Raw genomic sequence first — 17,599 nt, 5'->3', positions numbered from 1 at the left:
AGAACAGAGGCTTTAAAGTCAGGGGGAAGTAAGTGTATATGTGTGTGTGTATGTGTGCTCAGTCTTGTCTGAATCTTTGTGGCCCCATGGACTGTAGCCTGCCAGGCTCCTCTGTACATGGAATTTTCCAGGCAAGAATACTGGAGTGGGTTGCCATTTCTTCAAGATCTCCCTGACTGAGGGATCAAAACCTCCTGCATTGGCAGATTCTTTACCACTAGCACAACCTGGGAAGCCCTTATACACACATACATATATATACACATATAGTATTTACTACAATGCTTGATGCATACTAAGCAGTAGGTAATTATCTTGCTTATGATCCCTAAAGCAGAATTTCTGAGCATACAGGAGAGAAAATTTCTGGTAAAAATGTCTGGTCCGCTCTCATGGTGCCTCCAAAAGTATGCTAGTTTCATCATCTTGACTTCAGTGGGTTTGGAGTGAGGCGAGAGATCAAACATTTCCCACATACTCTCAGAACTAGCCACGCCCTCCATGGGAAACCATCAATTCCAACCCTGGAAATAACCCTCACCCCAGTGCCAGCAGGGCCTTCCCATTTGTGTTATCCTGAGAATCAAGACTCCAGACATCCTCACCTCTAAAAACCGAGAGATGTCCCGCTTGTCGCCAACCTTCATGGCCACCACGTTCTCAAACATCCAGAAGAAAGGCCGGTCTTCACCCTCCTTGGGGCGAGTGTAATTCAGCAGGTGGTAGAACTCAAAGAAGAGCCGGCCTGTGCCCTCTGAGTCCACGAAAGACAAGGGCAAAGCCAGATTCAAACCCTTCAGCCCAGTCTTCCATAGTAAGAACAATGTATTCCCAAGGACTAGCTATGCTGATGACTTACTGTCCCCTCTCCCTGCCACCCTCTAGACAGGCATCAGCAGTGTGAGACTCATTCTTATCTCTGGGAATTGAGGAGTCACAATGAGGCATGAACAAAGCCAACAAGTACAGCTGGCCAGAAGATAACAGTTCCTCCTCAGGGTCTCTTGGGGTCTATGTGAGAAAGGATGCTCACCATACAGGCCTTTCCTGGCAGGGTTCACATTGGAGAGATCATTGCACGGGCTTCCACCAATCACCAAGTCAAATGGGCCCCATTCTTCAATCTGCAGAAGATAAACAGTCAGGGCTGGGGCTGGGGATGGAGAGATGAACAGCCTGGATTCCAGGTAACTAGCTACAAGAAAACCCACTTCCAAGTCTTGCTTGGTCATTTAAATTTCCTAACTTCACTTTTGACCCAAGAAATCCAAAAGCTCAGGCTTCTCTGAGATTGATTTACATCTGAAGGATTTTCAAATTGTAACCAAAGCTGCTCTTCTGCCACAACCCTGGGCAGGTAGGCAGTGACCAGTTGGTTGTAAGGATGTGTGGGGTTCAGGGAGAAGAGGAACGGGGTCTTTCCCTCACGTTTTTCTTTGTGATGTTCCTGACGTCATTCACATATTTGATGTTGCCCTCATGCTTAACGGTGCCAACGGCAATGGACTCTTCACACACTTCAGAGGCCACGTATTTCTCCACTTTGATGCCCAGTTCTTTGAGGACCAAGTACCCTATGGGGTGGGGGGGTTGTCAAGGGGGAGAGAAAATGAGTCAGGATTGTCCTGCCCAGGGCCCATCCTTCCAGTGATTGTCTGGAAGCCATCTCCAGACAATCTTCAGAACTCAGACCAGAGACATAAAGATCGTGGCAGTCCTCAAGGGAACCCGTGCTGATAGCAATGAAACTGGGCTCCCCAGACCCTCTGCTGTGTCCACTGGCAGTTATGTACGAAAAGTGACTGGTGCATAGCCAAATGCAAGGCAAAGCCTCAAATCTGGCGAGCTATAGTGGGAATAAGCCATTGTACAAACATAAATAGGTCTTTAGAACCTACTTTCCCCAAACGGAGGGGAAAACAAGCCACTGGTGATGACCTGGTAGTCTTTTAACACTGTCAGTATTTTAGGCAGGGGGACACTGGTGAACAAAAATACATATTGATACAAATGATGCTAGATGCACAGCAACTGATTCCCACTGCTTCCTACTCTGGTAAAAGGGAAATGTTCCTAACAATATATTATACGGCACTTCTGAGAAATGAATCAGGCAAAGCCCCCAGAGGCAACACATGTTGGCTATGCTAATTCTACACATGGGAAACCTGGGGGAAATGGGAAGGAACCAAGACTCAAGATACTAGGTGATGAGTTCAGAATTAATCTCCAATATATCTATGATATGAAACAGAAAATAATTTCCCAAGATTCCTAAACATAATAAAAAATAAAATCCATGCCTTTAAAGGAGGACCAGTTGGGTGAAATGATGGAGAAGTTCAAGGAGAGAAACAAGGAACCAATGGATTTCTCAGGTGACCAATGGGTAATCCCAGGAGTCTTTCCTAACATTGAAATCAGATACCTGAGGCAGGTAAACATCTCTAGGTCAACTCTAAACTCACCTGTTGCAATTCCATCAAACAGTGACAAGACTCGAATAGGCCGCCTTCGGTTTGCAGGAATCGCAGGGTATAACTTGGGGGCTTCCTGCCAGGTTAATTAAAAAAAGAGGTCATAGAGGTGAAGCTGCGGAGGTGGGGCTGGCCTTCCTGAAGGGCTACAAGCCATGTGTTTTAACCTTTCTGAGCTGGGATGCCCTGAGGAGCTTCAGCACAGATGACCCTTCTACCCTTAGGACATGGAGCAATGAGACTTTGACACTACTCCAGACATGTGTTCCTCCATGAACCACAGCATGCAGCCCAGGAAAAGCCACTTTCCGCCAGACCTGAGAGTAAGTCTAAGGCTTCCCTCCCCGCTGCAGTTCTACTAAAACTAAGACTGGGTCGATTCCATCTTATTTTTTCAGCAGGCCCTTGAAAACCCAAGCCAAGGAAGGGAGGGATGAACCCCAGAGCCGCCTGGGAACTGTACCCGGGACCATTAGCCAGGTCTCCAGCCTGAGCTCTCAGATGCTCCTTTGGACAGCGGAGCTTTGTTTGACAGACTGGGGCGGACGCCAGGCTTACGTATTCGAGCCCAGGGTCGCTGGTGAAGAAGGCCTGCAGACGCACACTCCAGTCCTTGCGGCGCCGCAGGACGCCATGGCAACGCTGCGGGAGACACATGTAGCAACTCCAGGGTTCCTGCAGCTTGGCCTCTGCCGCTGTGCCCGTACCCACCAGCACCTCCAGGCACTCCACACAGAAGCACCTGTGCCAGGCAGCGGGGAGGAGGGTGCCTGTCATCCGATGGCTCTCCTGCAAACCCACCCTCCCCATGGAGATGGCTCGTGCTGGCTGAAACCTTCTCAGGCCCCTAACTGCCCTCCCCATGGGCGGGAAGGCCTGTGTCTTTCTTGGGGACCCATGCCATCCCCAGAATTGGCTGAGCTCTGGGGTTGATGAAGAGTCTTGCCAAGCCTGTCCCTACATCCTAGTTCTACTGTAGGGATGCACAAGCACTTCAAGGACAGGACCCCACAGAATAATCCTGCCTCCAGGTCCTGGCTCCAGGTTAGCGAGGCGCTGGTCCCCAGGCCTGGATCCCGGTGGGGGAGCTCTGTGGCTCACCGGCAGCAGCTAGTGTTGCTACATAGGAGTAGCTCGCGGCCCTCGCAGCACACGGTACAGTAGGACTGGTAGCCGTCGTCATCGTACATGTAGAAGAGCTCAAGGAAGCGGTCCTGGCAGCCAGAGAGAAACACCTGTGAAATCGGAGACTGGGGACAGCCAGCCAAGGCCAGCTGGCTCGTCTGCCCTCGGACGCAGCCACACAACAGTGGCTTGGTGACCTGGCGGCTTGGTGCTCTTTACAGGGACAACTGGCCGGGTCTGCAGGCCAGCACCCCTGGGAGGGAAGGGTAGGGAGATCGGCTCCCCTAGAACCTTTCCTGCTGCCTACACTCGGGAGGCTTTTCCTGAGTAAGTGTGGGAAGTCATGGAGCAGGCAAGGGGCAGGAAAGTTCAGGGTGGGGATTGGACTTACCCGGCATGTCTGGCAGAGCCCACCCTCAAAGAGAGGATGGAAGGACACGGGGTTTTTCCTACCACAGGACAAACAGCTATCTGTAAGAAAGACAAGGCCGCTGCTAAAGCCTTGGGTCTCACTGCGCTTTACTCCATGCTAGGATTATGCAACGATTTGTCTCTGGAACCATCCTCGATCCCACATGGAGAGGGCTAAATCAACAGCTCCAAGCAGAAGGTCCCACAAGACAGGCAAAGGATCGGCCCAGAAGGAAGACGCAGGGGGCAGGGGTGGGGGGGTACCTAGGTGTGCTGGGGGGCAAAGAACAAGTAGCTGCACCAGCAGAGGCATATGCTTGGAGAGTCTGGTATGAAAATCTTCATAGCCTGGGACTTCAATTTGTGGTCATGCCAATTTGCCCATTGTCCTAGAATAGGACTTGACTGTGACCAATCCTACACACAGCCTGTAATCTGTGATTTCAAGAGCCAGGGTCCTTTTCCTATTAGGCTTTCCTGCCTCCTGTCCCATCAGCTGGTCTTACAGATCTGACCAAGTGGGCCAGGCCTATCGAATACCAAGCACCCTCACCCCACGCCAGTCCAGGAAGCAGACAGATGGCCGAAGGAGTCTTGAGGGCTAGGGAAGATCATGGGTCCGCGTCCTAAGGATTGTCAGGGTCTGCTCCAAAGGTGGACTCCCTGGGTCAGCAACTGTGGTTTTCTGACCCTGAAGTGACTAACCATTTCATATGTTGACTAAAGGACATGGGGCTGAGGATGCAATAGATAGCCTTCCTCACACATTCTGAGGTCCATTAGAAGTGTACTGGGTTCCCAGCCAGGGCAAAGGAACCAGAGCTGGTTTGAGAATGACAGTCCTCCACCTCTGAGCCAGTTGCAGTGCTTATTCAGGGGGCTCAAGAGGCCACAGATCGTGGTTTCAGGTTTGTGCCTCTCCTGGCCCAAGTGTCATTTCCTTCCTGTCCCCAAGCATCCTTCATGAATCATCCTCTGTGAAAATCGGGCAACTCACTCTAAGTAGCACCTGAGTAAGGTAGATGTCTACACCTCACCCCAAGGTCAAGGCTCGGGGTTAACTTCTGCAGGGCAGGGCAGACCAGCAGCACGGGAGCACTAGCTGGGAGCATCACTGAGGAAGGGAAGCCAGCAAGGGAGAGGGCGTTACCTTCCAGATTGCCTTTGTTGCTGGCAGCATCCGAAGCCATTTGTTCTGTTAAGAAAAGACAAGGTAAGGTCAGAGAGCCTTGTGCGGGCTGTTCCTCCCTACCTGCCCACAACCAACTGAGGTTGGATGGATCCCCAGCCTCCTGCCCCATAGTCACCTCGACTCTGGTCCTCATCTCCTCGGTCTTTGCCGTTGTTATAACAATTTGTCTTGAGGCGCTTGGCTGGGGGACAGTAGTCAGAGGTGGCTGAGTCATCAGCTGTGCGTCTCCGGGTCTTATTCTCTGTGAAAGGTGAGGAGAAGGCAGCCGTGGCTGGGTGGGAGGAGGGTGCTGGGAGCAAAGGACCCTGTGTGCTAGCTGCATCCGGCTGTGACCCGCTGGGTGTCACATGGCCCCTCTATGGACAACTTGGATGAGTTATCTGAAACTCACGTGCCTAACCAATGAACAGGACCTTAAACAGCTATAGGTGCAAAATACCTCCTCTAGATCCAGCACAAGGGAAGTAAAAACAGCTCAGTCTACAGATGTAACCAACTCTGCCCAAGATCTCTAATAAGCTGAAAGCCACAGGTAGCTACTGAGAATTGGCAATCTCACCAGTGTGGCTGAGGGAGTGGGTTTTAATTTAATTCTGATGCAAATTTTAAAACTTCTGATAGATCCCATTAACTAGTCCATTTGGAACAAGTTGAACATTGGTGAAAACACAGATCAACTGTTCGTAATGAAAACTCAAGTGTCCCAATTGAGATGTTCTAAGACACTTAATAAGTGATGGAAAATAGACTATGATTTTTTATACTAAATGCTGGAAACAGATTAAGTATATGATCAATATTAATTTCATTTTAAGCTTTTTGAGGCGGCTACTGTTTTTATTTCTATAAATTCTATTTTTTATTCAATCTACACAGCATAATCTATTAAGGGACATGGTTTAATTTGACTCTGTCCCTAGGAGAGAAAATTACACAGCCATTAATATCATAAGGACACTTCAGTGAAAAAATGACACTTAACAGTGCTTATACCATAAATATTGAAAAATGAAGGGAAAGCAGGAATCCAACCAGTGTATGGAAAGAGCTGGAAGGAGGTGCACACCCAACCACAGTCACCTGGAAGGGCAGTTGTGAGGGTTGGAGTGAAGGGGGAGGTAAGAGTTCAGGGTGACTTTTAAACAGATTTGATTATTTTCAGAGTACTTTATGTGCAAACAGATTGAAAGAAAGTGCAGAGGAAAGAGTGCATAGTCAAAGGATGGTGACGGAATACCGTGTTTCCTGGCTTCTAAGTTCCTACTGCCTGTGCGACGAACCTTCGATTTATTAACCACTTTTTGGGGGAGGGACAAAACAGAACAGAGAACACTGCGTTAAATGGAAGGATGAGGAGGCATATCCTGGGTTTCTGGAGACAACAGGAAAGCAGCTGTCTAAATATGGAGGCACTGCGGTATTGGTCAACGTGAGGATAGACGGTGCCCCTTCCTAAAGGGAGGTGACCTAGATTTGGGGTGTTTAGTTTTCTCCAATATGCAGAGCTTAATTTTTTCCCCTTAAAAGAAAAAAAAATAAGGTGCTAGTGAACATTCCACCTTGAGTCTGTTTACTGAAGCTTTCAGAACGGATTCAATCTTTATTTGTTATTTGTACTTGACCGTTTAGCAGGAAAAGTGGACAGTGAAACTAGAAATGTTTGGGTTGTTTTGGGGGAAAAAACTAACTAGCCAGCCAGGGATAGCTGACTGCTGGAAAGCCGGGGTGAGGAGAGAGGCAGCAGGCGTGGCCGCACCGCCCAGGAAGCTCTCACCAGCAGCGGCAGGGGTGTGCCACAGGGACTCACTCTCACCTGGTTGCTTGTTGTTGGGTTTGAGACCCTCAACCCCAGTGGGCTTAAAGCCTCCATGGGCCCACTCCAACATGGGCTTCAGCTGATCCTCCAGTGAGTCTCCAGGGCTGCTGGTGAATGTCTTGCCAGCCCGGATTCTGGCTTTCTGCCGAGATAGAGATAGAATCTGATAAATAGGAGGGGTGGGTATTTGCCTGGCTTGCCCCACCCAGGCCTCCCCTTGCTGGGGCCTCATTCCCCTTCACACTGGGCCCTTTCATAGTCAGACAGCTGTCCTGAGCTGTGGTATGTGACAGGGAGGGAGGAGCAGGGACAGTGTCCCCGCAGAGGCACCAAACATGATCTCTTCCCTGTAGAGAACTGGATGGTCAGCTCAGAATTAGCTGGGCCACTCTTCGCTACAGGAGAAGTATCAGTCAGCGCTGGCTCATGGTCTCTGAGAAAGCTCCAAGTTATTAATGAAGGTGTGGAGGTGAAGCCTTAATGATGTTTAATTAAGCCTAGTGCTTGGTCTCACCCATGCTGGACAGATGACTCTGATGCCTGCAAATCCAAGTGAAGGTAGAGGAAAGGCAGAGCCTGACGGGTCCCAAGGACAAGGGGAGGAAGCAGCTGACCTCAGCAGCTGCATAGTCTTGGCCTTTTGAACCACAAGCTCTGAAAAAGCTTGCTCACTAATGCTTATATCGCCTCCTCCTTCCCAGGGCTCCTCCTTCCTCATTCTGAGCACAGTTCAGACAGACACCAGCGGGACACAGGAGCAGCGCTGGGAAATTATGGACAGTCTCAAACCCCTTCCTTCTTCTCAGCATAGCCCATTAGACCACTGTCTTTTAACCTCCTCCCACTGGCTGCCCAGGTCCCCTCCAAGTCATTCTTGGCCACACTGTGTATTGAGTTGGTTTTCTGTATGTTTCTTGCTTTAATCCCATTCTTGGGGCCAGGCCAGCCACCCACTGCCAAGTTACCTCCAAAGCATGGTACATGGCCTTCCTGTAAGAGACCAGCTTATTGAAGGTCGCCAGGTTAAAGTGCTGGCTGAACAATCCCAATGCCACCAACTTATCTGCTGGAATCTAGAAGAGAAAGTTGTCATCAACATCCACCCACAGCCTGTATCTGGGGTGCCCTGGGTTTCTCTTGAGTTTATCTCTGGGGATCAAGTGTACAGATATTTTAAGAGCAAATGACCTAAATAGTCCCTGGCGTGGCCCCCTTGCAGCTCAGTTTTACTATTTGCCATGGATGCTCCAACTTTCAAAGGGTTTGGCACATGTTCTTACCTCCTTCCTAAGCATGACAAATAGCTATGATTACTATTTACTATTTATTTCAGCCATTTATTAATTGAGCTAAGGGATGGGATTAGAGAATAGTACCTGGCACACAGTTAAGCTCTTTTTAGTAATTATGATTTGCTGATACATGAATTCCACTGGGGCTAATGATCTAAAAGTCTCATTCCCACGTCCCCAAGTCATGCATGAACCATTCAGGTTGCCAATGATGAGATGAAACTGGGCATTCAGGTTTCAGAGCTCAAGAGACATAAAATGTCTCATTCTCCCCAGGGCTGGCACTCATGATCACCTCTATTTACATTTCTAAGTCTGGTCACCCATAGGGCTGTCATCACCACTGATGAAAAGAAACTGGGGTTCAACAGCTGTGCATGGAAATGCAGGTGCCACCGCAAGGCCAAACTGTTTCAATATAGCCTACAGCCTAAGCAGGCCCCATATTGCAATCACATCCTGTAATGCTAAGACAACAGCATCTTACTAGAATCAGATGCGGTTGTGCTAAGCACATTTTATGTCTCACTCGCCAAAGAAATTACAAACCTTCCATGTTTCTTTTCATTTCATTTCACACAAGTCATTGTCCACATTCTTAGAATTAGATGCTTCAGGGGGCGCACAGGTCCCAGATATTTGTCCTTTGGCTCCCCCTGCTGGCCAAGGAGGACCTCTACATGTGAACTCTCCCCATCAGGGAGGCTTCAAGTCATACTATTGTTACCCTTTGAGAACAATGTTGCTAATGGGAAAGATCCAGTGAGAAAACCAGAGTCTCAACTTACTAGCTGGTCCTTCATTCCCAGATCTGCCTCCATCCCTGCCAACCTGCGAACTTGTTCCTCACCTAACCTCTGGACACACTGAGGGATGAGCTAAAGACAACATCACAGGAAAAGTATTGTTCATTGCATTCTAATCAAAACCTGGGGTCTAAGATGATGTCTTCAAAGGTGGAAGAATCAAATCAACCTGATTCATCCCCAATACAGATTCTCAGTAAGAAAAATAAGCTTTAAATGGCTAATATCAATAATCAAGAAACGCTGAAATCTCCAAACGACTTTCCCATAACTGTCACCAAGCAACCCTGGATTCATCTCTAAACCCAGCAAGGGATGCCCTGGACCCCAGGGATAAATGAGTCAGAGACACCCCCTTCCTATCTCTTTCAGGCTTCTCAGATGGAATACTTTGAGAGTATTTTCCCAGGTGGCCACTCTCGCCCCTCAGAACCTATACTGGTGACTGCCACAGAGAAATAAACCGGAGGCCAATTTGTCATTGATCAGAGCTCTGAGCCGATGTGAACCTCTGGACAGATGGAGTCACTGAGCCACATCCAGCGCAGAGCGCAGGCTGTTGTGTTAAAGGGCAACTGTAAAAGTAAGTGAAGGAAACCCTGGCTCTGTCCATCAGCCCATTAAGTAAGGTCCATCTCACCCTGGACTCACCTCAGAGAACTTGCCATCACCAAACCACTGGACCCACCGCATGCCAGACATTGCCTGCCGCTTGGAGGTAGCTTTCCAGGACACCACCATGGCAGGCCACCAGGAGAAACCCTTGATCTTTCCCCATACAAGATCTCCTATTCCAAACTCTTTCCCATCCTGCAAGAAGAAACACCACATGAACAAAAAAAATCACAATGAGACAGATTGGCTGGACTGAGGAAAAACCTTCCCTGTTCCACTGACCCTGATGGCAATTGCCTTAAGAGTCCAGCACAGGGCTTCCTGCAAGTGCAGGCAGAGTTCCTCAGGAAATTCCCTACCCCCTCCAACACTTCCTGGTTGAAAACTCAGAAGAATTGCCTGAAAATAAGGAGCAGAGGATGGGCAGGTTTTGTTGCATGACAAAAACATGGGCTTTTACAGATTGGACCTATAGTATGTCACCTGTAACATCTGACTTTGTATCTGGGAAACATGTTAAACTGCAAACTAAAAAAAAACCTGAAAACTCACAGGAAGAATTGAGCAAAAATCCTGGATATTCCCAAAGGCCATCAAATGGGATAGTACAAGTCATTAAAATGCAAAAAGAAAAATTTTGCACATAAAATACTTGCTACAACAAAAAAAGGGGAGATGCCCATGGAATCATGCAAGCTATTAAAATGTATAAGATCTACTCTGAAGTCATGTACTCGGAAAACAGATTTCTATATGTACATACATAGGGAAATACATATGTAGCAAAGCCTGAGTGAAGCCAACCAAAGCTCAACTGGTTGATGATGAACAAAACTCAATGGATTAGACATGAAAGTGAGGTAACTTCAGTTCCTAAGGAAAAGAAGCCAATCAAAAACTGTGTTTATATATATATATACACACACACATACATGATGAATAGAATTATGAAATATCTATGTATATACATTTCTAAGCACAAAGATGTAATGTTCAGAAAAAATTAGGAGGCAAACTAATCTGGTGCCTGAGTTAATGTCAAGATAAGGATACAGGAAGGGCCACTCAACACATGGAAACACACTTGGAGAATGAATCAATTATTGTAATGAAAGTGACAAGTCATAAGTCACCTCTGGGTAACTTTTCGCTGTACTCAGCCCTTCCCAGTAGTACCTGATACTCAGTGCTGTCTGCATCTCTGCTCTCTGCGTCCACCTGCGAGGTCTCCATGCTCTCCTGCTGGCTGTCCTGGGCCAGGCGGGCGTAGGGTGTACTGCTGCTCTGCGGAACCACATCCTCGTCTGTCAGGTCGATGGTGAGGTAGGGGCTGGCAGGGGACGGCCACGGCGTGCCTGCAGAGGATCCTGTCCGTCGCCTCAGGGACTGTGAACACAAGGACGCACAGCATGGGCCACAGCAGACCGGGGCGGTGACCAGAGACAGAGGCGCCAGCAGAAGTGAAGCAGAGTGAAGACATAAGTTCATGGAACAGAGACCAACAGGGATAGTTTCCCAGGAACAAGTACGTGTCTCTTAGGTGGGGAGAGAAACAACTTCCGGAAGAACAAGGACAGAATTAAGGACCAAGACAGGATAACAAGTGATGCTCAGAGAGGGCTTCCTGGTGCCTAGCCTTGCCGTAGGAGTTGAGACTTGCCGTTACCCATGGGGTTGGCTCTAGAAGAGTCACTGAAGATACTAGGGAGACAAGACAGTTCTGAAATCAGCGGTGTGAGCTTATTCTGAGGAAGTGTAAGGACCTAGTCCACAGGAAATCCTTGTACTTCCCACCAGGGTTCCATCTAGGGATTAGGCCAGGAGAGAAGTCATCAGGCTTAGGAAGAGCTTAGCCAGCTCCCAGGAGAGAAAGGAAAGGCAGGAACCTGAAAGGGAGAGGAGTGTGAAGAAAGGAAGCAGGTTTTATATATATAGCAGCCACTTGGCATGGTGAAAGGGGCAGAGTTTCCAGTTAAGAGACTGGGCGGGGGGCTAGGGATCTGAGCATCCGGGAAACCAACCCTGGTAGTTGAGAACTCCACGGGGGACTCGTCCACGTGGTTGCGGCCCTGCCGGCCTCGGGTGGAACGTGGGGAGGGCCTGTGCCTCTCCCGGCTGGAGGTACTGCTGTTATTTCGGGTTCGGACCTGGAAGCAAGAGCGGATAAGCACAAGGCCTTTGTTGAATGGAGGCCGGGGGCTCGGCCCGTGGGCCCAGAGGACTAGACTTGAGAGGCCGCCTCAGGCCAACAGGAGTGAAGGCAGTGGTTGAGTCGCTCTGGTCTGGTCACTTCCCACCCCTGAATACCCTAGTAAGTGGAATAAGGGGGCAGCGTGACTGGCAGGGCTGCCTGACAATCCACAGCAGGTCCCACTTGGCCTGGTACAGCTGAAACTGGCACCTGCAAGTTGAACTGACAAATAAAATCCACATTTATTCCCAAAGACTTCTTTTCTGCAAGCATTATTACAATTGTTGCATTCTTCAAGACAGATGAGAACTCCCTTAGGCTTTCTTCTCAAAATGGCATGAGCTTGAGTGTTGCAAACCGTGTTCAAATCCTGCACACAAGAGTTAATGCTTAACCATGGGTAAACTACTGACATTTTCTGTCATCTGTAAAAAACAGGATGATACACATCATGTGCTGGATAAGATTATCAATGGCACATGCCACGGTCACCAAGTGTCAGTCTGCTTTCTAACAGCAGGCTGGGTGACCATGAGCAATAACTGCCTTCCCATTTCCAGACTTTTCAGTCATAGAATCCACCTACAGAAGCAACTTGGTCTCAAAGGTAACTGCACCACAGTCATCCACCTGTAAACTATAACCCTCGGCACTTAGAATGCTCCCCAGAAAAGTAGAGAACTGCCATGTGAAAACCATCACCATCATAATTAATGAGGTTTGCTGTCATTTTCCAATTTCAGAACATTTGTTCAAAGTTCCTCAGGGAGATCTTAGACAAGGCTTTCAATGCAGGCATGTGTGTGTGTCTGAAGTGCCTCAGCTCAGGGGTAGACACTTACAGCTGGGCTTTCAGACCGAGTCCTGGTTTCCCGGAAGAGCTTTGGCATCACTGGAGTGTCAGAGCCATCCCCGTCTTCTCCCTCGCCATCTCCATCACCCGTCAGGTCCTTTAAGTGAAAAATTTTAAACCGAAATAGTTTAAAAATGAAGAGTCAATCATATTGAAAGCAATACTGGTCTGAGTGACTTTAAAGATCTGCAACCTCATTTTGTTCAAAAGATTTTATAGGTATGGGCACAAAAGGCTTCATGATGCCCTTTGCATTGACACCTTTTCTTTGGTTTTCTAATTCCACTGGGGTTTCTCCTGAATTCAAAAATCATGATTTCATGGTTAGACTAACTTGCCATGCCCAGCAGGGAGACCTGGTCAGTTTCCACAATTAACAGCATCTGGGAGAAACAGGCTTGAGGAAGATGCTTCCTGATACAATAACCAAGAAGAAATGGCACCAGTCCTGTGTGAAGTACACGTCCCATGCTGCACACCAAACCCAACAAAAACTGAGCACAAGAGCCAGAGAGGTGGGGAGTGGTCCGATGTCTGGCCAGAGTGTGAAGAACTTGACTTTTCCCTTGCCAACTAAGGTATTGAGTGGATCCGTTCCTCTCTTTAAAACTAGTACAATGGTTCTTCCCATATAGCACAACAGAGTTATAGTGAGAATCAAGTAATGCATGCTTGGCAAGGCAGAGCAAAGAGGAAGTTCCAAAAGATCAGAATAGCTGTTCTGAGCCTCTGTTCCAGTGCTGTCCCTACCGGGTCCCCACAGCTCCTGATCCTCATTATCTGGGTGCCCACTGGTGGTCCTCCATGAGGACAAGACAAGCCGTATGAGGGGGAGTTTTCATTGTCTAAAACTTTCAACCGTGACTTTGTCCCCAATGCCTGATACCGATCCTTTGAAAAAATTAACTGAATTAACAAAACTCTAATATGATTCATAGGAAAACAGAAAGCATAAATAGTGTCAGGAGTTAAAAAAAAACATGGAAAAGCTACAACTTGGAAAAAAGTAACCAAGTAGAAACCTTGCCATTGCAACACTGGTAAAAGATTTCAGTGATTATTGAAAATCCCCTAATAAGGCAGGCACATTCTTTCCAAAAGGAAAAAAATCCTTGAGGCCACAGGGCCACACAATCTTGCTATCAAACCAGACACAGGTGTATTATAAGAAATAAAATCATACACTCATTTTACTCATGAATAGATGTTAAATTCCAAAATAGATCAAATTCAAAACATACCATGAGCAAGCTGGATTCCTTTTGGGGATAAAAAAAAATCTTGTTACAGTATAAATTTATCAGTCCAATTGATCATCCAGATTGAGAAAAACATTCATTTCAAAAACTCAGCATGTGACAGCAGCAAATGCCATTCTAAGTGAGGTTGTTCTAAGTCTTCTGTGTACCTAGCAGTGTTGAAATTCCTCATTCAGCAAGTATTTGCTAGCCACCAGTTTAAGTGGGCCTCAGGTTCCCTACTTAATATGCAAACCATAGAGTTCCCCTGAATCCCAGAAACGTGACCACAGAACCAGTACCTGAGTGTAACTTAGCAGGCTGGAGACCTCCCTCTTGGACAGTCGTGAGCTTGATCTGCGGCCTGGAAGAAAGAACCAGAGTCTGTTGTGAGGAAGGGGCTCTCCTGGTCTCCCTAAACCCACTGACATCCTCAGGGGTTAACTCCTAGCCCTTGAACAGTTCCTTCCTATGCTGCCCAAATCAGTGGCCACTAATTCTACTAAAGGAGCAACCCAGTGCTCACATGTGGCTCCTCACTGTTGTGTGAACAATGCAGAAAGAGAATACTTTCACCCTCTAGAAAGTTCTATGGGAAGGCGTAACTTGAAGAGTTCGCTTGACAGCAGGATGAGACAATACAGGGGTTTCCAAACCAGCTGGGCTAGAAAATCTCAGCAGGGAGGATCCCAGGTGATGTGATCTGGGAGCAGCAGAGGGGAGGGGAAGAGAGAGAGGGTGGGAGGCTGGCAGCAAGCCTGGGATGCTAGCTGCCTCTGTTTCCTCCCAGAAAAATGACAGGCCAAGCTGCAAGGGGAGAGGGGTGTCCCCCACAGAAGTGTCAAAGACCCCAGTCTACCTGTGCTGTGTCCACCCCCTTGTCTGGAACAGAAGGGCTCATTGGCTTGGGGTCACCTACTCTGTCCCAGCGGAGGTGACAGGAGAACAGGCAGCAGCTCTTCCCTTCCCTGGGGCTGGGGCAGGAGTCGTCAGAGGCACAGGTCGTCACAGCCTGCCCTGAGCCTGCTCAGGGGCCCGTGTCCCAGCTGTGGTCCACCATAACCACCCTCCCCACCCCTCCTGCCCACAGGCCACGCCACCTCTGCCACCTCTGCCACCTCGGATCTCAGGGGTGCTGATAGCCTCCAGGATCGGGGGCGAGGGCGCATCCTTGGAGTCAGAAGACTGGTCGCTGCAGCCCCCATTGGTGAGGATGGAGTCTTCCCTCCTGCTGGCGTCCTCCTCTCCGTTGAGTTGTCTGGTGTCTCCCTTCATTGTTTCCTGTCGGAAGGCCAGAGTGAGGAGGGTAGCAGAGATGCAAGGGTGGAAGGGGGTAGTGTGCCCCCAAACCTCTGCCAATGTAGCCAAGTCCTCAGGCCAAGAGAGGGCCTGTCAGTGGTTCTCAGGACCCCGCCCAGGCCGCCCCCCAGAGCCTGCCCCCCTCACCAAACTCGGAGGCTCGGGACTTGGTTCCATGTGGCCACTCGACCCGAAGGCTCAGAAGCCAGCACCCAGGACAGAAGAGGGGGCTGGGCCGTGGTCTGAGGCTCAGGCTGCTCTGTGCAATTAGCCGGCCACTTCAAACAATGCCATCTAAGGCCGGCCTGCCTGCCGCCAGCCTTGGTCCCCTCTGCCCCTGGCGCGCTCTCCCTGCCCAGTCTCTGCAGGGCCTCGGGAAGTCAGTGCATTATTTTCCCTCCTGACCCCTTTGTTTGCTCTCTCCCTTCCCCTCAATCTCCAGGTCCTCTTCCCACCGTCCCCTCCTCCCCCACAGAACAGCTTCTCTCCTCTCCATGGCAGCACAAGCCCCGCCCCATCACAATCTCGGGGGCCCATTGGTCTGCTGGCCTGTCGCTCACTCTCCTCCTCCCTTACCAGCTGGGGCTCAGAGTCCCAAGTTCCCAAGAAGGGAAGGAATGGAGGAGACACAGGGAGAAGGACTGGGACGGGTTATCCAGGAACATGTTCCCCATCTGCTCCAACCCCACCCCACCTCTGGGCCTTTGCCTCCCCACCCCTGTCCATCCCGGTAAGTGCATCATCACTAGGCTATTAAGCTAAGACCAGCTCCAGCCAGGTCTTCAGGCATGCATTGGAGGGCTGTGCGACCTTTGACCTGACCCTACTGCCTGCAACATGTTGGCCTCAAGAACATGCACCTTGCTCTCATTTATTCCTCTTAATGTGATTGTGGGCCCATTTTATAGAACAGGTAAACTGACCCACAGACCTGGTCAGTCTTCAACATCAAAAATAAAAACCTCACATGTAAGAGGAAGGATGAAGCCCCAAATGGAGGTGAAGTATTTGGTGCCACAGCCTCCTGGTCCTGGAACCCTGCTTGTGAAGTTTCCCCAGCTAACAGCTGCCTATGGGCGCTGAGCACTCCTGGCCTGTATTCCCTATCTTGGAGACAGACTCACCACATAGTACCCAATGACCCAAGCAAGCCTCCCAGGGTACCTTCTAGAACCGTCATCTAGGCTACGGGGCTGTGAGCTGCAGTGGGGATGCTGCCAGCACACCCACCAGGGGGCGCTGTGGGGCTCACTGATGAACTTCTCAGCGCCCCCGGGTGGATATGCAATGTCCTGGCAATGGCACCCCACTCTGGTACTCTTGCATGGAAAATCCCATGGATGGAGGAGCCTGGTAGGCTGCAGTCCATGGGGTTGCTACAAGTCGGACACTGAGCGACTTCACTTTCCCTTTTCATTTTCATGCATTGGAGAAGGAAATGGCAACCCACTCCAGTATTCTTGCCTGGAGAATCCCACGGACGGGGGAGCCTGGGGAGCCTGATGGGCTGCCGTCTACGGGGTCGCACAGAGTCGGACACGCCTGAAGCGACTTAGCAGCACCATGGATTCTCAATTCCACCCTGGGAACCAGTCCATCCCCCAGGTAAGTAAACCTGATACTCCCCACAAGGCAGAGGGACCACGGAATCATCCTGCAGAATTCTCAGGCACCTACTAAATCAGGATCAACATTTTCACAGGATCCCTTGGTAATCAATATGCAAGTTAAAGAAACACTGCCTTGGAATTCCCTGGCAGTCCAGTGGTTATTTCTTTCGCTGTGGAGCCTGGGGTTTGACAGAAATTCTGCAAGCTGGATTTTGAGCAGATCGATGAAAAGGAAAAAAAAAAATAACTGCCTGGGTCACAAACGCATACACTGATATAGAGCATTTAACTAACCCAAGTGGTCCAGAGTGTGCAGGTTCACAGTTCCTGGTGTATTTTCACTCAATTCATATTAAGGAATCTTACCAGCCCCAAGGAAAGGGAGGACTGCCTGACCCAGCCTGATTAGCTGCTTCTCTAGCCCTTTTTTACTCTTAAGCCCTGACCCGGAAGAACAGGTTGTCTGACCCCATGGCCAGTTCCTGTCAGTCCAAGTGGCCAGTATCTCAGGAAAACTGCTGGAGTGTAGTTCAGAGTAATCATTAATTTCCAGTGTTTTGCCTCAGGCCAAACCAGTGAACTAAGTAACCTCGATGGCCCTGCAGAGGGTGGGAGACTTGGCCGTGGGGTGCAAGACAGCAGGAGGCCCCACAGCGAGCTCTGGGGAGGGGAGA

General features: G+C 49.3%; 1 protein-coding gene across 1 annotated transcript in view; it reads right to left on the bottom strand.

Annotated features, from left to right (window-relative positions):
- DNMT3B (DNA methyltransferase 3 beta) overlaps positions 1-17,599 on the bottom strand; it is a 34,227-nt gene that overhangs the window by 6,602 nt on the left and 10,026 nt on the right. Inside the window, exons 2-18 of the mRNA XM_061127068.1 lie at positions 15,117-15,297; positions 14,319-14,380; positions 12,768-12,875; positions 11,756-11,881; positions 10,911-11,120; positions 9,771-9,929; positions 7,987-8,094; positions 7,019-7,163; positions 5,321-5,446; positions 5,164-5,208; positions 3,994-4,073; positions 3,579-3,691; positions 3,036-3,219; positions 2,469-2,553; positions 1,429-1,574; positions 1,034-1,124; positions 606-754 (exon numbers count right to left, since the gene is read on the bottom strand). Coding sequence (XP_060983051.1) covers positions 606-754; positions 1,034-1,124; positions 1,429-1,574; positions 2,469-2,553; positions 3,036-3,219; positions 3,579-3,691; positions 3,994-4,073; positions 5,164-5,208; positions 5,321-5,446; positions 7,019-7,163; positions 7,987-8,094; positions 9,771-9,929; positions 10,911-11,120; positions 11,756-11,881; positions 12,768-12,875; positions 14,319-14,380; positions 15,117-15,291 — 2,112 coding nt within the window. The 5' untranslated portion in view covers positions 15,292-15,297. The remainder of the gene's footprint in view (positions 1-605; positions 755-1,033; positions 1,125-1,428; positions 1,575-2,468; positions 2,554-3,035; positions 3,220-3,578; positions 3,692-3,993; positions 4,074-5,163; positions 5,209-5,320; positions 5,447-7,018; positions 7,164-7,986; positions 8,095-9,770; positions 9,930-10,910; positions 11,121-11,755; positions 11,882-12,767; positions 12,876-14,318; positions 14,381-15,116; positions 15,298-17,599) is intronic.

Source organism: Dama dama, chromosome 23 (assembly GCF_033118175.1).
Source record: "Dama dama isolate Ldn47 chromosome 23, ASM3311817v1, whole genome shotgun sequence".
Classification (NCBI taxonomy): Eukaryota; Metazoa; Chordata; class Mammalia; order Artiodactyla; family Cervidae; genus Dama; species Dama dama.
The sequence above is the reverse complement of the archived record's forward strand: the minus strand, read 5'-3'. Positions and strand labels throughout refer to the sequence as shown.